Below are 20,592 nucleotides of genomic sequence, written 5' to 3'. Positions count from 1 at the left end.
TGTACCTAACATTCAATTTTTTGCTGATCGTTAGGAATACCTTAGTTGAGCATTCTAAACATTAAAAATGAAAAAATAAAATTTCAAAAATTTCAGTGACCATGCCCCTTTAAAAGGCAAAGTATATATACAATCGCTTGGAGCCGGATGAAATGATGTACATGTACTTCTATAGCAATTTTCACTGTCGTTCAACCAGTTCGAGCCTCTCCGTAAATCACCGACAAGCAATTTCTGCTTGCATACCGAAGATTTACGGAGATAGTCGAACGAGACTAGCATTTTTGGATAGCACAATAATAATTATTATAATTTTTCTTTTCAACGTAACGTATTTTAGTACAGTGTTGTTTAGGATGTCTATAACTTATAACCAATCACTGAAATAATGATGAAAATAGTTTAATATGAAAAGCAATACGTTTGAAAAACCGTGATTTTTTTTCCATCAAAAACAAATTATCGGGAATTTTTCATAGACACAAACACTCATGCAAAGCAATATTCAATGAAATGTATTGTAAAATTATCTTAAATCAGTATTGTTATATTATGAAAATGCATGCATTTTAAAAACTGATGTGGAAACGTCTAACAGTTAGTGACCAAACGTCCTAAGGCCAAAACGTCTTAAGGCCGAAACGTCTTCAAGTACTGAAACATCTAAGGACCGAAACGTCTAGGAGGCGAAACGTCCTGCATTCATCACAGAAGGAAAAAAATAAAATGGCGATGTGGTAGTAAAAAACCTGTTGCTATATACACAACTTTAGATTTGTCGGTGTTTCTGATAATATATCAGTGGCTGTGATCATGGAGAACGAAGGGTATTTGAACAAGTAAAAAACTCACATACATTTTTTTGTAAATATTTCTTTGAGTGAACAATAAATTATCTTTTCGAAGACTAGATTTTCAGTTCTTGCTCGAATTTCACTTTGTTTTCAAATGTTTTGAATAAAAACTATTCAGGTACTCACCTATGTCTGTAACCACATGTGGAATAGTTTACTTTGTATCTATGTATATCTTTCAATGGTTGAGACGGTGCTGTCAAAGAACTGTTGAGGCGGTATAAGCGTTGATTCGAGCTCGGACGATTGAACAGGTTGGGAACACTTCCCCTATAGCGAGATATTCTCCCTAAAATGCGATTATCTCTCTCTAGCGAGAGGAAATATATCCCGTACAACCTAGAAAAACACTCGTGAAGTACATCTCTTCGTGTTTAACGTGAAAAGAAGAAAAGGTGCTAAAATGTCTGATACTTCTGCAAATATATTAATCAAATCAAAAACACTCAAATGTGTATTGGATTTCAGACTGCTTCTCTCTTACGCAGCAACATTGATATGAAATTTCTTGACTGTGTTGTCAATTTCATATCGCGTCATATTGAGTGCGTGTCGCATTTATTTAGTGTTGCACGGGATTTGCCATTATTTTCAATAAAGCAGCCAAAACATCTGTTTATGGTAATGTTTACTCTTTCGCTAAAGTGGGATAATCGCGTTTTAGCGAGAATATCTCGCTATAGGGGAAGTGTTCCCAACCTGTTGAACAAGACTTGCAGAAGTAGGAGTACTCTCCTGATTTTGATCCGCCAGTTAACCTCATAAGCTATGATTTCAAAATGATGACTGAACTCAATGTATATTAGTGTGCACAGTGACGTATTATAGGATTTATCACACAGCTTAGTGGTTCCTAGCTGTTTGTAGCATCAACCACCAGGAATCCAAGATAATGCATAACGGACATATATAGGTTCAGTTTGGGAATTATTTTACATTGATTTTCTCCGATAAATGTGCAGCTCAACACCCCAATTTCTGCTTTCATTACAATGACACTAAAGCTTGCCTTTTGGGCTGTTTGCTGCATTCGCTGTGAATTGTATCGGACCATTACATGTTACTAGTTGCCATAATTGATGAATGATTTTTTTTAATTCTGAAAAGTTATCAGCAAGTGCATCAGTTTTAGAAATACTAGCACACAACAAGCATGTAAGAACGAGCTGCCAGACTAATAATGATATAACTGGTCAGTAAAATGTGTAACATGCATGCTAAAAAAATCCAAGTGTAAGACTTCATGTGTTGCATGTCATTAACTAGAGTCTATTCACATTCGTTATCGCATGCATTACTACAGTGTTGTAAAGTAAGAATTGTTGGCAGCATCTGTGCAATGTACACTGATTTGTAAATTAGATAAATCTTTGTCTGGTAATTGGTAAACTAGTTTGCAATGCCTTACAAAGCACCATTTGACAGTATATGATTCAGACAAAAAGGTCAGTAAAAGATTGTTTTAATTCACTTGCAGGCAAAATGAAGATGAGGAGCTTAAAGGACCCATCATCAAAACACTGAAATCCAGACATAAAGGGCCAGTGGAAGATGGAGTGACAACCGTAGATATAGGCCCACTGTGTAGGAAGCTGGGTCTGGCCTGGCTAATGACCAACCCATATTTGTGGTGTGTCAAGGATATTTGTGGATGGGTGTGTGCCATCTTTACATGGCTGCTTGTTCTATATGCTGAATATGTCGTTAACTTTGTCATGTTGCTCCACAACCCTAATACAACATGGAGTATAATCAATGGCGTAATATTCCAGTTCTTTGCATTTATGGCAATAGCATCACATCTCCGTTGTATGTTATCGGACCCTGTAAGTATTTCACAAACTATATTGCATTACTTGATATTTATTAAATCTTTATTAATATCATGATGAGGGTCGTGTACATGTAATATGTCTTGGAAATTTTCAAAGTTGTACATGTATGAGACAGATAGTAAATTTTTACAGGTCTTCATTCTGAATATGTATTTTTTCTCTCTCATGCAAGTATGTTCATTAAAAAATATTGTCATAATCTTATGAATCCAGTATTCTGGGTACTAATTCAGCAAGCCTAGAAAAGTTTGTATTTATCTACTATTGGTTCTAGGGTGCTGTGCCAAAAGGAAATGCAACCCATGAAAATATAAAAAGGATGGGATTAGCAGACGGACAAATTGTTTTTAAGTGTCCGAAGTGTGTTTCCATTAAACCAGACCGGGCTCATCACTGCAGGTAAATATTTACAAAGAAAGGAAAAAACACATCATCACTGCAGGTAAATATTTACAAAGAAAGGAAAAAAACACATCATCACTGCAGGTAAATATTTACAAAGAAAGGAAAAAACACATCGTCAACAAAAAGTACAATGCATAAGAAATTATTTGTGGTTGATTACAAAGTATAGTAAATACTTGTAGTTATTTAATTAACAGTAATTTTCGGTATTTTTATTTTATCTGTATGATTAATTATGTATTAGTTAATTGAATTGAACAAAAAATATGTACATATGATCAATTGTGTATACAGATATACCAGTACATATTAAATGAATGTATATTCAGGGTTTGCCATTTACTTTTTTGAGCACTAGACCAGTTGGGCTACTTCAAATGATTTTTGCTAGACCTGACCTTACATCCACTATCCCCGACCAACTTTCCAGAAACTGATAGTTTTTCCATATTTAAATGTACTTAATTCAAATGACAAACATTAAGTTTGCATGAACTAAAACATACTTAATTGTCTCAAAAAAGAGCTTTAGTCTCGTCATTCAATTTAATGCTTTCATTTTCAAACACATTTTCTGTTTCATTAAATTCTACCCGGCATGGAAATTCTCTAGTCCATATAAAATAAAATGACCTCAACCGTTTTTTAAATCTCTATTTCATAAGCCCTGCTTTGTTTCTTCCCAACCTTTTACTTTTTTTCTTTTGGGACATCTTTCCTTGAGGACGAGAAGTTGTATTTGAATATAGATATTCCCGCACATATGTCAACACCGAAAAATGGCTGTATAATTTATTAATTTGGTAAATACTTTCTTATAATATTATTTGATTCAAATAAACTGGGTTTTTTAAACAAAATGAAAATAAATTCATCTAAAACATAACTTTACACACATTAACATCGAGTAGATGTCGTAAAACATCACTTCCAACCACGACTTATTTATTAGAACTAAAAATAGAGATTGTGTCATCATGTGGTTCAAAATTGCTCACAAAGTCTACAGTTATTCTTTTTTAGTTAAGAATAAAATATCTTATGGTTTAAAGTAAAGTTTCTTGTTTATTTTTTCAACACGACCAGTCAGACTAGTAAATCGACATTTTACCCAACCAGGCCTATCATTTAGTAGACTCAGTCGGTCGGACGTGCCTTAGTGTCAAACCCTGATATTAGAAAATAGATATTTTGAACACAAAGATTTCTGATTGTTTAGAGAATTCATGTGTTATGTAAATTTTTAGTGTTTGTCAAAGATGCATAAAGAAGATGGACCACCATTGTCCATGGGTAAATAACTGCGTAGGAGAAAGCAACCAAAAATTCTTTGTTTTATTTACAGTGAGTATGATGTAGAAATATTTTGATTTTAGATTTGTGGATTTTATGTTTGGGTGATAAATTGATGAATTCACTGATTGTCAATTTAGAAAGAAGTTAGTTTAATTGGATGGACTGGGGGAAATCTGTATGTTGGAAAGGAAATGCTGTTTTATGATTTAGTAGATCTGATATGACAAAAATTAGTATATATCTACCGATAATGGAGGAAAATGTTTACTTCATCTATGTATATGTACGTTGCTCAAAGTGCTACTGGTGAGAAATAGTTAACCAATTAATGTCCCATGGCCAGACAAATTCTGTGATATTGTATGTGTTCATAAAGTAGTGCTACATGCACTGATATGTTGATGCAGTGTCATTCCATGATAAAAAGGAATAATAGTATTAATATTGTACAACACCAATATATCACTAATTCAATATTTTGCCCTATACTAGTTACTCTAAATTTTTAATAGTGTTACACAAAAACTTGTATTAGTACTCTAAACTTAAGAGAAAATACTGCCAGGACCAAATATATGAATATAGAACAGCAATTCCTGCATGTTTACAGGAATGTGACAAACTGGGAGATTTACAAACAATGCTGTTGTCATTCATTACATGTACATATAGATTTTAAGTTACATTTGTATGAATATGGTGTTTTATAGACAGGAGCTCACTCTTCCCTAAATAAGAAATTTGTTTACTAGTGAATAAAACTCTCGAGTAGTCAATATATGGGGATCAGATTTGATATATTGTAGATATACAGTCTAGATTTCTACCCTTTTCTAGAATTTTTGCAAAACGTCTTTGACAATTTGGTTAACAAGTCAGACTTTTCAAAGAAATTGATTTATTATTATCGACTTGATGTATTTTAGATATTGACGAAGCATATCAAAATATCATTTTATGACAAATTGTTTACATTGTTATACTAAGCATGATTGACCATTCATCAATTTAGCAGCCATGTGCTTTTAAATACAATGTATTAGATACTACAGGAGTCCTCTTAATATGAATATATACAATTCTCAATGTAGAGACTCAGAGAGTGGAATTCTGAATTAGGTCTGCATTCAATCTATATATATATATTAAATGTTTAAATGTTTCCAACAGATGTTTATCTGATAATAAAATGTTACCATTTTCTGTCAGATGTTTACATGTCTGTTCTTTCCTTTCAGATGTATATATGTATCATATCATTCCATGCACTCTATATGGCGATTCACCATTTTATTACCTGTGTTGGAAGGGAGTGGAAAAGTAAGTAGAGATATATTTTGATAGAGTCAGCTGTTCGTATTACATGTATGGTAAATGTTTCTTTTCTGTTGGTGTGTTTGTGTTGAAGATATGTAACTTTTCTAAAGGCCATGGTTCCAGTTTTTACTAATAGCTGCAGAACTGTAGCTTGCTTAGTTTACATGAAAGTTATGGATAGTCAATTTTTTTGATAAAATTTTTTGGGCTTTGATCAATTTTTCAGTTTTGGACTGATCATTTGATGAGAAAATGATATGTCCTCAAAGAACTACACACGTTAACTCGGGATTCCGCCTACATATTCGACTCATATATATTTTAAAAAGCTTTGCGATTTTGCTATAAATGAGATTTTTTAAAATGCAAAGTAGAATTCATTAGTAATTGATTATTAACTTTAATACCAGTGTTAATGAATTAATTGCTCTTGATTTCAATTACTTTTGATTAGGGGTAGAAAAATATGTTCCTTGAAACCAGGCTTTAAAACATCATATATTTTAAAATACTTATTGATATAAATAAATAACAATTTAATTTGTTGAATTGCTTTATATTACTGAGTAAAAAAATGGTTAATCTTCATTTTTTTTTTTTTTTATACTTTAAAGGTATATGTGCCGTAATGAACAGTATTTTGTATTTATTTAAAAACTAGACCAAAGTTTTGTTATAATAGTTTATCAAATTTAACAAACTCTGAGCACAAATATTAGGATGGATATCTCCCAAGCATGACAGTCCTGGTGCTAGGTGTCAAACATCTTGAGGCGTATAGGGAAAAATTGTGAATTTGATTTTCCTGCTTAAAATTCCTATTCTTTACTCTCAATCGTCCTGTTGACAAATTGGATAATGAGCATGGGTGCCTTTTCTAAAACTGTTGAAGCCAATGCTCCCTTAATCAGGAATTAGACCTAGGCCTGAGGGTGGGGTTATATGGATCAGACATGTATACTGTAAAAAGAAAGAAAGGTGGTCATGTGACATCGATAGGAGTTTTGATAGGAGGATTGGAAAGGGTTTTTTAAGAATTGGCCATCTTGGGGATGGAGATTAGAAAGGAAAGGGTCACTGAAGGAGAAAAAAAATCTCAAGTGACATATTACTTGAAAGTTCTCAAAGAGTAATTCAAAAATAGTTAGCCCAGGATAGGCTGGAGCTGGGTCACTGTGTATGAAATTTAAATTGTTGATTAAATTTGTAAGAGAATATAATGAGTGTTGTAGTTGTCATCACGATTATCCAAATTCCCAAAGAAAAGACCCACTTACTGCATGTGTTGTAAGGTACGGTGCATTTAACTCAGGTGACCACTATGGCCTATGGGCTTCTTGTTCTGTCAGTACATAATGAAAATTAAAATTTTGGTTTTAAGGTAACATTCAATTTACTTTGGAACTTAATTGTATTTCTTACTTATTTTTGTAACAATTGCAGCTTGTTCAGGGGTCTCGCCACCAGCTACAACAGTTTTTCTTATTTTCCTCATTTTTGAAGCACTACTGTTTGGAATCTTCACAGCTATTATGTGTGGGACACAAGTGTCAGCCATTTGCTCAGATGAAACAGTAAGAAACAGATATATAAAACTCAGATTCGCAAAGTTTTCAAATTCTTAGCTCACAAGAGAATTTATCACTGTTCTTACTTCACCACCATAAAATTTTCAATTTGAGAACATTTTTCCACTACACTCGTGTCAAGACATACGTGGACCATCAAACATCAAACATCTATTAAAGCCCCATTCAAACAGAAGTTTTTATACATGTATCCCTGCAAATGAAGTTTAGGGGGTATACTGGAATCACCTTGTCAGTCCGATGACATAAGTCCAGTGTTAACTTTAACAACAATGAATAGATTTGATTGAAACTGTATATCTTGTATGAATAATGAAATTGTGCACCTGCTATTTTGATTGAGAGTTTTGAATATTCACGGATTGATTGATTGTATATTGTTTAACATCCCGCTTGAGAATTTTTAACTCATATGGAGATGTCACCATTGCTGTTGAAGGGCTGCAAAATTTAGGCCTATGCTTGGTGCTTACTGCCTTTGAGCAGGGAGGGAACTTTATCATGCCACACCTGCTGTGACAAGGGGCCTTGGTTTTTGTTGTCTCGTCCGAAGGACCTCCCCATTTAGTCACCTCTTACGACAAGCATGGGGTTCTGAGGACCCATTCTAACCTGGCTCCCCACGGGATAACATTCAAGGAAGTGATGGACGTTTTTTTCCATTTTGAGTGTGTTTGTTATGTTGCCATTGTCCAGAGTACATCTTAAAAACTATAATATTCTCTATTTATCACTATCCAATGTGCCCTGTGAGGAGTATTAGTCCCATTAGGATATTCTAGTTTTACTTGTTTACATAGCCAAGTTAGGTTGCAAGTCAATCTGAATCCTCTCGCTTATGCATGTAGTATTCATAATTCTAATGCTACATGTATCAAATTTCATAAACACCAATGATCAATATAAAATGAAACATGTATTGTTCCTTTTGATGCAAAATAACATCTTGAACGTTGAAAAGTTTTTGTGGTATCTTATGATACAATATTCAAACCTATTCAATACGCCGGTTTCGAGATACTTCCCTTTGGAGAACTCTCGTATATAGTGAGGCGCAAAACAATTTGTTTACACGCGGGAGTGGGACTGATATCCATCACTGTGTAAGTGAATGTACTCAGTAAGTTTCTCATACACTGTTAGATCACCCGAATTTGACTGATACACAAACTAAGTAAGTTATAAGTATTTAGGGAGTAATTAAATACATAGAATTCTTATCATATCACGTTATTTTGTTGGACATAAGTACCATATCTAAGACATTACTTGCAAATATGACATTGTTTTTATGTTTCCACTTTAGTAAAACATTTCTTTCGATAGTATATTGTATTTCCCACATTTACATATTTAAAGAGAAGCCGCTTTTAATACATTTCATCATCTTCCTCGCTGACTGTAGGTCCACTCTGTCCCACTTCGTGATTCAAAGTTCCACTAATTGCACAGAAGAGTTCGTATCTTGAAACTGGCGTATTAAACAGTACCTTTTTAACCAAGCTTAAATGATTTCATCCAAAATATTTTAATGAAAAATATTTGTAGGTAAACAGTTAACATAGACAGAGTTGTTTGTAAATTACATAGAGCGAAAGTATGAGAACATATGAATGAAAATCGATGGAATTCAAATTGATTTGTAACCCAAACTGTTTAGTTTACATGGGGCTTTAATGAATGTTCAATGGTAATGTCTTGATACAAGTATAATGGGAAAATATCTAGGGAATTTTTCCATATCACAATTTTGAGGCATTTATGCAAGAATACATAAGACCTCATAAAAGTTGCACTGTAAATTGAAGATGTTTTAGCTATTAGCTAATGCAATTGGTTGCCTTCCATCGTCGTCTGTTAATGATGAAACTTGATAACTATCATTTCAATTCTAACGAAGCATCTTTGGTACAAGGGGGACATACATTATAAATTTCAGGACTCCTGCACCCCTGGGGCCTTAGAGGCAAGGCAAAAACTGCCAAAAATTGACCAATTTTCAAAACAAAAAATCTTCTCTACAACCACACATGTTTAAGAAAAACTAAATGCATAGTGATGTAGAGCAGGAAGGTCTCTTCCAAAATTGTCAATTTCTTGATCCCTTGGGTAGAGGTTCTGACTCCAGGTAGGGGCCAAACTTGATATATAGTGTTTATGTGTTATCGCAATTCACCTTTGAATTAGAACACTTTACCCGATATACATGTAGTATTGCGTTGAGTGACGACACAATTGAATGAGACGATTGAACAGTTTGAATGACATGTTTGATGTAATACAACAAGAGTTTTCATTGGCTGATTACAGCCTGCCCACTTTCTCGAGTGGATTCAGGTGATCAGTTAAGATGGACGAACTAGAAAATTACTAGCTGGAGAACTGTAGCTCTATGAAAAAATATTGTGACAGAGAGCTACAGATCCACCTTTTATAAAAACCTTTGATTTACGGGGCACAAAAAGCTGCGCATGGTTGAGGCCTGATATCGGTGTATTCTTGTGTTGCTGTCTCATAAATTCAATATAAAAGTCTTAACATATTTTCCTACTACCGGGTATACTTGTGTCCAACCAAACCTTCAAATATTCATTAAATCCACACATGACCCAAAAACTCGCAGCTTCAAATGATTTCGTTTGTTGACGTAGCCATGTCAGGTAGCTGGTCAATTTGAACTCTGTTGCTATTGGTATCTTTTCATGAAATTGGTTGTAAGTTATGTATTCGATCTTCATTTATTATCAGCACGAATAATTAATAGAAATTAAAAAATATAGTTTTTGTAAAGGCAAAATAAGCTCTTGATTAATGAAAATGCTACATAAGCCCATTATGATCCTTAACACTGTGTGGCGTCGGTGGCCGAGTGGTTAGGCCGTCAGACTCTCGACCGAAAGGTTGTGGGTTCGAGCCGCGGCAGGGCTGACGTTGTGTCCTTGGGAAAGGCACTTTACATGAATTTCCTCACTCCACCCAAGTGTGAAAGGGGTACCTGGCTATAGACAGTGAAAGATATTGTTAGAATGTTAGTGCTCTAGCGCTTGTAATGGCAGCTTGCACTGTATGCTTCCTAGGAGGCTGAGAAAGTTCTAGATTGATATAATGTCTGCCGGGGTAATAATGTACAATGTACATTGATAATTGTAAAGCGCTTTGAGCAGCATACGCTGGATAAGGCGCTATATAAAACCAATCATTATTATTATTATTATTAACACTAATGTGGCAGAGATGGAGACTGGCCCAGACTAATGAAAGCCGCATTGCCATGAGTTTAGCTATTTGAATAATTATCATTTAATGGAACTGGGATGATACATTATTTAAAATATTTAGCTAAAATATTTGTGGGGTATTAGTTCACATCTAGACGCTATTGTGCCAGTATGGAATTGAACCAGGATTCGAATACCTAACATGGCTACGTCAATGAACGAAATCATCAAAAGCTGTGAGTTTTTGGGTCGTATGGGGCTTTAATAAATATTTGAAGGTATGTTTGGACACAAGCATAGTAGGAAAATATGTTAGAAATTTTTTTATATTAAATTTATGAGACAACAACACAAGAATACAACGTTTTCTCTTTCTTCCTTTGAAGTTTGTTTCCATCTGGCCATCATGTTTTCAAATGCTGACCACTCCTGTATAAGGGAATTTGGGCGGACTTATACATATGGACCAATGAGAGTTTCTGTTGCATTTCGCAATTGTATTACAAACAGATTCAATTGTGTCGTCACACAATACATTATCAACTCAGTGGATTGATAATTGATTTCGAAATAGGCGATATTTCAATATAAGCGATTTTAATGTAACTGACGTTTTAATGCAAAGGAAATAAGAGACTGAGACTGGGGATTTTGTTTTACTTCAAAATAAGCGACTTCAGTATTATTGGAGTAAGCTGTACATGAAACTTCCTGACATATTGCAGATTAAAGATTGTAAAAATCATGGCCCCCGGGGTAGATTTGGGCCACAATAGGGATCAGAGATTTACATGCGAATGTATATGGGAAATCTTTAGATATGGGCCAATTAAGGTGAGCGATGTGGCCCATGGACCTCTTGTATGTTTTTATAATGAATAAACATCTGACGGGTGTACACTGTATCATGTGCCGTGGCGGTGCACTTTTTTATACTCCCCGCGAGCGAAGTTCAGGGGGGGGGGGGGGGGGGGGGGGATATAGGAATCACTCTGTCTGTCTGTGCAGATTCGTGTCCGGGCCATAACTTCTTTGTTCTTTGACATAGGCATACCATATTTGGCACACGGGTGGATCACCATGAGACGATGTGTTGAGTACCTTCATGATGTCTATTTGACCTTGACCCTTGACCTCAAGGTCAAAATTAAAGGTTTTTAGCTCACCTGAGCTGAAAGCTCAAGTGAGCTTTTCTGATCGCTTTTTGTCCGCTGTCTGTCCGTCTGTCTGTTAAACATTTACATTTTCAACTTCTTCTCCAAAACCACTAGGCCAATTTTAACCAATGTTGGCACAAATAATCCTTGGGTGAAGGGGATTCAAAATTGTTCAAATGAGGGCCAACCCCCTTATCCAAGGGGAGATAATAGTAAATCAGTAAAAATACACTGAAAATTTTTAAAAATCTTATTCTCCAGAACCAGTAAGCCAATTTCATTCAAACTTAATGCAAATCATCCTTAGTTGAAGGAAATTCAAAATTGTTCAAATTAAGGGCCAGGTTCTCTTCAAAGGGGAGATAATCACAAAAGTGCAAAATAGGGTGGGGTCATTTAAGAATCTTCTCATGAACCACTGGGCCGGAAGAGCTCAAATTTACCTGAAAGCTTCCTGACATATTGCAGATTCAAGTTTGTTCAAATCATGGCCCCTGGGGGTAGGATGGGGCCACAAGGGGGGATCAAAGTTTTACATACAAATATATAGGGAAAAACTTTTTCTCAATAACCACTGAGTCAGAAAAGCTGATATTTACAAGAAAACTTTCTGACATAGTGCAGATTCAAGTTTGTTCAAATCATGGCCCCCGGGGGTAGGATGGGGCCACACGTGGGGGGGGGGGGGGGGGGGGGGGGGTCAACGTTTTACATAAAAATATAGGAAAAAGCTTTAAAAATCTTCTTCTCAAGAACCATTGGGCCAAAGAAGTTAACATTTACATGAAAGCTTTCTGACATAGTGTAGATTCAAGTTTGCAAAGGGTAGTTTGGGCCATAATAGAGACTAAGGTTTTACATGCAAATATATATGGAAAGTCTTCAGATATGGGCCAAGGTGACAAAGGTGAGCGATGTGGCCCATGGGCCTCTTGTTTTGCAATGGATTCGTGTCCGGGCCATAACTTCTTTATTCTTTGACATAGGCATACCATATTTGACACATGAGTGTATCACCATGAGACGATGTGTCATGTACCTTCATGACTTCCATATGACGTTGACCTCAAGGTAAAAATCGATTATAGGGTTTTGACATAGTCATACCATAAGACATGGGTGTATCACCATGAGACTATGTGTCATGTACATTCATGACCTCTTTATGACCTTGACCTTGATCTCAAGGTCAAAATTATAGGTTTATACTATGGATTTGTGTTCGGACTATATCTTCCATTTTCTTCTACAAAGGCATACCATATTTTTACACTCAGGAAAGAGGTAATTTATACCTATTAACAACACCCTTTCGGAGATTGGGGGGGGGGGGGGGGGGCATTGCTCACAGTACCTCTTGTTTATTTTGTGATACTTAGGTGACCACCATTAAAGATCATGGGCCTCTTAATGAAGTGCATACTACAGATATATATTGATATTTTTAAATGTTGATAAATCAAGTTAGTATGAAGGCCTATGGGCCTTTTATATTGAATTACTCTGTATGCTTACATTATTGTCACATATATTGATCTTCTTTTTGAACCTCAAGTAACTGCACTTACCACTTCATGGAGGGTTTGATTTGATCAGACAGTATGGACACAGGGCTTTTATCAGCTTTACGCTGTCATTTAAATTTTTAACGTGGATAACACTGCTTATTGAAGTTACACAAGTTATTTGTTACTTCTACTTTACAGGGAATTGAAAGTCTAAAAAGTGATTCAGGTCACCAGAAGAAGGGCTACTGGATGAGTCTGAAGGCCACATTTGGTCACCCCTTTACTTGGAAATGGTTTTCTCCTTTCAGCACACCAAAGTTTGCTTATTCCAAACCATATTTACATTGTGTTTAACCAAGGACTTGCAAGGAATGGTATATCAAGTTGATCAAGATAATTACAAAAAATCTTTTTATGTTTTATTTTATTTTTATATATTTGTATTTTGTATTGTTATTGTCTGTTATTTATGTTGCCATTGTATCATGTTAAATGAATGTGTTTCTCCATAATGATTTTTATATAAATTCATCCAACATGGCACTGTGTTACTTTAAAACTGTAGTGACTGCATGCAGTCTAAATGATCAGCAACAATTTATTATGTACTTCCTTATAAACTGGATGGGCCTTAGAACTGATTGCATAAGTAGGAATTGTTTCTCATACATCCATTGGAAATAACATTTTTCTTTAATTGTCATAAAAGAATGATGAAGTATTATATCATATAATTGCCTACTTCAAAACATGTCAGAGACAATCCAAGTTTTAAATAAAAAGGGGTAGATTTATTATGATTTTTTTGCAACAAATTGTGTTTGTAAAAGAGAGATAACTCTTTTACAGGAAAAGTAAATAATAGTAAAACTAATTTTCAACCTGGTTAGCTTGATGTGTGTGTGTGTGTAAAAAGATGAGAAACAAGTGTTAGATACTTGCAGGCTATTTTCCATTTATTTTTAGTGGTTTTACCTGAGCAATACAGGTGCAGTGTATTATACTTTTGTATTATACTTTTGTGAACATTTTCCATAACATTTTGGGGGGGGGGGGGGGGGGGGGGGGAAGCCCATAGCCAATTTTGATTTTTTTTTTTTTTTTATAATAAAGAATTCTGAACTACATTGAAATTCATTAGGTCAAAAAGAAAAAAGAATAATCATTAGTTTCTCATGCACCACTACATCTGTTAAAAAGGTACTGCATGGATTTTTTTGTCTTAAGTTTTTTTTTTTTTTACTTTTTGTAAATGAGGCCTGTTTCATTACAGATTTTTATGTAGAACTCAGAAAGTTTTAATAAGATTGTAAGTATATTTTTGATCAAATTATTATTCAATGTATACTCATTTATGTCCAAGTGTTCAAGAATAATAATATACAGGTAACTCATGTTTCAGTCAACATAGAAAGGAAAGATAACTCATGCTACAACCAAATAAAAAAAAACTTGAAAAATAAAAACCTGCCTGCCTCATCAAAATTTGATATTTTTTGCTGGGGAAATTATTAATTTTTTTTTTTTTTCGCCTTTCTTTTCTTTTTATAGATAAAAAGTTCTGTAAAGGATTTCAGCTCTGCTTTAAAATTCCTTTCCATAGAACAGACTTCAAAGTTTCTATTTAATTAACTGGCGAGTGTTTGAAATAGCTTGATTTTAATGTACCATTCAGAATTTAGTGGAGGAGTTCTCCTGTACTCAGTAACTGTTACTCACCTAGATAACAGTACCTCCTTTCAGTTAAGTGTAAAGAAAATGGAAGAATCTGCTCAATATTGTATAGAATATTGCACATTTTTGTGCACAGCAGATTTCTTATGAATTTGTATTATTGACTTTTGTTATAGTGTATAAAATCCAGTGAAAAACATATACTATGTAACATTAATTTTGTTTTAGTTAAAATATTTCATATATGTACATGCATGTATGTTGAGCACTTAGAAGTTCTTGTATACTGGTGTAGAATGGTTATGATTTTTTTAATAATGTAGTCTGTAGTACATGTTTTAAACACTTATAAAAATGTGGAATTCCGCTCCATATTATAGTCAATACAATCATGATGAGGGGGGATACAATCATGATATGGGGGGGGGGGGGGGGGGGGCAACATTACTTTGTTGAAATATATAATTGCAGTCAAGCACATCGCAGGAACCATAATGCAGTGCACTATTTTCCACTGTGTGTGTGTGTAATCTTGTTTTCTTTTGTTTTAGGTTAGACATGTGTTTTAGTTTATTTCAATATGAACGTGTACATGTATTATGATGCAGTTTTGAGTAATGATTTTTTTTTTTTTTTTTTTTTTTTTTTGGTTTTTGATTAAACAACTCAGTGCATTAAGAATTATGTAGTTTTTTTCAAAAATGTTTGAATATTAACAATAACAGATCTAGTGAATTATTGCATGTGTAGGTTCAATACACGTACACTAGCAATGGTATATAAGGAAACACAGTACGTGGACTTATTTTAGCGGGATTCATATTTTGGCGCCTTTTAGAAGGCCGCTATTTATGGTTGCTCTAAAATCTGAAAATTTCAATTTAAGCTTTATCATATCTATAGAACAATGTGTACAAGCCGTGATCGTGGTATATTTTACGGCATCACAATGGCAGCTGACCTGAGTAGGAAGAATTTTACACACACGATTTCAAACAATTGTGTATATATGATAAGTAAGCAGTGGTGTAATTTCGATGTCATTCGTTGTTGTTTACTCGTATTGAAACAAATTTTAAAAACAATCAAAACGATCTCCAAGTTTTGTAGAGTGATGACCGTAACAAACAAGGTTAACGTTTTAATGAAGATCGCAAATTATCAAGTAGATGACCATATCCTAAGTATCAAATCCTTTTGTAGAGGTTAAAATGCAATTTTTAAAGATATCATGTCCTCAATTTTACATTATTATTTCAGATGTACATGTATGATTGATTGTATATTGTTTAACGTCCCTCTCGAGAATTTGTAAACGGTTATTACGACCAACTTTCACTTCTTGAATGCATTTCTAAGACAGATTTACAAACCCACTAATTATAATGAATTGTCTGACCAGATTGTCCATCTCGAATTCTAGATATGATTGACATGAATGCTGAAAAGGTAGATGCCTGATAATTTATATTTCAAAAATTTGTGAAATTTTACGCTAAACCAAAGCAAGGCTTTCTTTGAATTAAATCTATAAATTCAGGATACATTAACTACTAGAAATTCAGGGGGATCTGGATTAGAATAGCCCCTCAGTACCCCTTGCTTGTCGTAAGGGGCGACTAAATGGGACAGTCCTTCGGATGAGACCGCAAAAACCGAGGCCCCGTGTCAAAGCAGGCGTGGCACGATAAAGATCTCTCCCTGCTTAAAGGCCATAAGCGCCGATCATAGGTCTACATTATGTAGCCCTTCACCGGCAATGGTTACCTCTCCATATGAGTGGAAAATTCTCAAGGGGGACGTTAAACAATATATAATCAATCCATCAACTAACAGTAGCATGGGTAATATACATTAAAGCATGTTACACCCATTTTGTGATCGTTTTACATCTGATGTTTTATTGGTGGATCAGAGGTGGTGAATTTGACACCAAAATGTAAACATACTCATATTATTGGCTTACTGTTACTTTTTTCTAAAAGAGGAAGCGATGTGTTTGAAAAATTCTGAGAACATTGTGCTTTTTGTTTGGCTGCTACATAACGCTTGGAGCCGGATACGGTTCGAACAATATTTCAAACAATATATCTCGTAAAGAAAAGAACCGATTAGTATTGAACAGAAAATATTCTAATTTTCTCCGTTTTAAAAACGGGTTTGAGAATTAGCCAGGAATAACATTAAGATTTTCATATGGAGTGAGCCAAGTCTCCATTGTGAACTGAGTAGAATATGTTAATACAGGTTCAGATTTTATATGTTTTGTAAATAAAAGTATGGAGACTTGACCCACTCTATGAAAAAAAAAACAACACCTTCTTGTGTATAACTTTTGTCGTATTATCAAGAATTTTGTATGAAAATTCTGCATATTGGCTATAGATTTAAAACTCTGATCTATAACCCCTTTTTCTTTAGTTCCATCTAGCAAGACTTTGTGATTAATGTTCAATTCATAAAATTGGTAATATCCCTACTATATTCTTTTGAATATGATGAATTTTTCCGTATATTAAGTGCAAAAAGGTCATTTATTGGTCCGTGTTTACCCAACTCTCTACCTTGTATTGCTTATAGGAGTTATGAGATTATCGTTTACCTGATCAAGATAGAGGGCTTACGGCAGGTGTGACCGTTCGACAGGGGATGCTTCTTACTCCTCTGGTGTGTCCAGGGGTCTGTTTGTCCAACTCTCTATTTTGTATTGCTTATAAGAGTTATGAGATTGATCACTTCGTTATCTTCACCTTTCTTCCAATCTACAAGCGTTGATATATATGTTTATATATATATATATATATATATATATATATATATATTGTGAATTGAACATTAATCACAAGTCTATTTAAATGTTTATCATTACAATTTGTAAGGAAACTTTTTAACTGTAAATATTGTTTGATATCCACGGTTACCGGCTTGAACACAGTGATAGTTGAAGTGTGCAGTCATGGTAATACAAATAGTTCATCAGCTCTGACTGTGCCCAAATTTGAATAAGCTAAACTAAGTACACAATGAGTATTGTGTATGATATAGAAAACTTTATATATCTGAGTTCTCTGAAGCCGTTGTCCCTTAATTTATTTCGAATGTTAACTACAAGCTAGTGTAAGGATTTTGAAATAATGAGAGCATGAACTGCTACGATTAACTCTAGCATATTTGCACTTCATGGAAAGTATGTTGCTGTTAAATCCCTCATGTATTTCAAAAATGAAATTCATGTTTTATATTTACATCTTACTTTACGTCCTGTCGGAATATTCCCAGCCGTTAAAATAGTGATACTATATTTATCAAGATTCATACGCACATTGTTTACCATTTCAATTTGTAAAGATGTCGAAGGTAAAAACTTTGGAAATGTAGATATTCTGTAGCTAAAGGGTTGATATGGCTGAATGTAGGTTTTAAAACTTGTAAGGTTATGTAATTGGGAGTTTATTTTCTTTGCAAGTATATTTGATTGAAACATAGTTATAAAGACTTAAATCTGTGTGTGTGATACTGGAAAGTAAGCGGAAACAATATCCTCACGAGATTTTGTTTTTAAAAAGTCAGATGTGGCAGACACCTTTAATTCATACACACCCAATATTTAGTACTATTAATGTGTTTTGCTGTGCAAATTGTACGAACTAATGCGTGTTTTTAAAGTACATGTACGTTTTGGGGTTGTTTTTTTTTAATTTTTTTTTTTACATATGTGTTAATGCGCTGAAGGTGATGTTGAATTTACATGTTAATAAATGAAGCAACTGATGTTTTTTTTCTCTTCTGTATATTGCTAAACAGGGATATACATCGGACTTCTAACAGCACAGGAACAAGATGTGTATCATTAGTTTATGGCGACTAAGGGTGGTTATCTATAAAAACTTTACCAACACAATGAGTGTCACTTCAGCTCTCTAAAGAATAATTGCGTCCCTGTACACTTGCGTTTATAATTACTGCTGTGATTGGATGTTTTAAATTGTCAGAAGCATATTTGTATTCGAGGCTGCGAATTTGGCAAAAATGTCATTAACGAGTTTCATGACATGACTTTGCTCCATGAATCAGACGTACTTTGTCAAACATTTAAGGAAATGAAGAACACTAGTGTCTCCCCGTTTTAAAAGAGTAGACTTTGAAAATATTTTGTTGCATGTATCATTCGGCTTTAATTCAACTTTATTGCTACTTCCGTTTTGATTTGTAAACATAAATTAAAATTTGACATCAAAATACACACACACACACAAGGTGCTCTCAATATTCATAACTAAGTGGAGAAGAAATCACCACGACATGTTCAAATTCTGTTTTTAATAAAATCCCATTCACACAGTCTTCAGTGAGAAACTTTCATAAACACAAACATCTTTCCACCTTTCATGTAACATTTGATCATGACATACGATACTTTGGTCATTATGGCAAGTCAGTAATATTTAATTGGCAAGAAACAATGTATGTATAATAACAGTTCAATGAATTACAACACATTGAATACTACGAATAAAACCATGCTTGAATACTGACAAATTCTCATATGAAATGTGCAATATTGAATTTTTACTCTCTCAAAAAGTCGACGATTTTAAATAATGAATATAAGATATGATGTTCGACTTTGACACAACTGATACATAAACACCATCATAACTCATTAATTATTCATGTATAACGAAGCTAATTCCGGTGTATTAAGAAATTAACATATATTGCGTTCTTATGACGGAAGAAGATATTTATGATGTAAGGCAATCGAAAAACATATTTCAAACAAATCATTGAAACGAGCAGCTAATGAAATTCCTGGAAAAAGAAATGGAATTACATGAAGAAAAACAGAAATACATAATGTATCCATTCGTAGATTGATTTCGTCATAATGGAGATGATTCTTTAAACAAGTCCAGATTGATGATGACTCTTTTGCCATTCAGCAGAGGGGAGGAGGAAGGAGATTGTTTCGGAGAATCCTTCTGGGCTGCTTCCGTCATGGCAGAAAGTTTGTGTTGTAAGTGACGGTTTCCAATCTTCATATTTCGCTGTTTTAGTGTTTCTAACTGGGTGTACAGACGTCTAAATTCCTCCTGGAACAAAGGTTTAATACAATATGTACATATTTCGCTGTTTTAGTGTTTCTATCTGAGTGTACAGACGTCGAAATTCCTCCTGGAACAAATGTTTAATACAATGTGTACAAACTCGTGTCCGTATACATATGATTGAATACTGATTATAAATGAACTGTTTATATGACATGTATTTAAAAAGAGGAATATCCATGTACAGTATAATCTACATATATTTGCCTGCTTTGAGCTAAAAAAACAACGAGTGCAGTCCACTTGGCTAGTGCTTTTGAGCTAAGGATCATTAATTTACATGATGTGAGCAATATTTGATGCGGTTATACAGTGTATTGTCGAAAAAATTCAAAACATAGGTTGTGTTGTGAAGTGAGCAGCATTATTTAACGTCATTTGCTGTATTCACTGCAATTCATTTCGACAAATTCCTATAATATTTAATACATGACTTGTTTTTGTTAATATAACAATTTATCAATCCGAGAAATATGATATTTTGCTTTTCCTCGGTCAATATATCATCTATCGTGGATTGATAGATTCTTATATCAAGTTCCACAAAAGTAAATAATTGTTTCATAACAATTATTCCTGACAAATAGCATTTTGACAATTTATAGGGAGCCAAATGTAGTTACAAGACGAC

At 34.1% G+C, this 20,592-nt stretch overlaps 2 protein-coding genes across 4 annotated transcripts in view; one reads left to right on the top strand and one right to left on the bottom strand.

Annotated features, from left to right (window-relative positions):
* The first annotated feature begins 681 nt into the window (after window positions 1–681).
* Window positions 682–13,719, top strand: LOC125668572 (palmitoyltransferase ZDHHC3-like). 3 transcript variants are annotated; one of them, XM_048902856.2, is made up of 7 exons: window positions 682–839; window positions 2,332–2,680; window positions 2,964–3,088; window positions 4,342–4,438; window positions 5,629–5,710; window positions 7,151–7,281; window positions 13,378–13,719. In XM_048902856.2, the coding sequence occupies exons 1-7, from the start codon at window positions 814–816 to the stop codon at window positions 13,531–13,533; spliced, it is 966 nt and encodes a 321-aa protein (XP_048758813.1). In that variant the 5' UTR covers window positions 682–813; the 3' UTR covers window positions 13,534–13,719. The 3 variants fall into 3 exon arrangements, with proteins under 3 accessions (XP_048758813.1, XP_048758822.1, XP_048758830.1); XM_048902865.2 differs by having other exon boundaries at window positions 710–827; XM_048902873.2 differs by having other exon boundaries at window positions 710–839; window positions 7,211–7,281.
* A 3,911-nt stretch (window positions 13,720–17,630) lies between these two features.
* The window catches only part of LOC125668564 (probable G-protein coupled receptor CG31760), an 83,346-nt gene continuing 80,384 nt past the window's right edge, over window positions 17,631–20,592 (bottom strand). Inside the window, exon 14 of the mRNA XM_048902845.2 lies at window positions 17,631–19,946. Within this exon, the coding sequence (XP_048758802.2) occupies window positions 19,737–19,946 (210 nt within the window). The 3' untranslated portion in view covers window positions 17,631–19,736. The remainder of the gene's footprint in view (window positions 19,947–20,592) is intronic.

This window comes from Ostrea edulis, chromosome 1 (assembly GCF_947568905.1).
Source record: "Ostrea edulis chromosome 1, xbOstEdul1.1, whole genome shotgun sequence".
Taxonomy (NCBI): domain Eukaryota; kingdom Metazoa; phylum Mollusca; class Bivalvia; order Ostreida; family Ostreidae; genus Ostrea; species Ostrea edulis.
The sequence above is the reverse complement of the archived record's forward strand: the minus strand, read 5'-3'. Positions and strand labels throughout refer to the sequence as shown.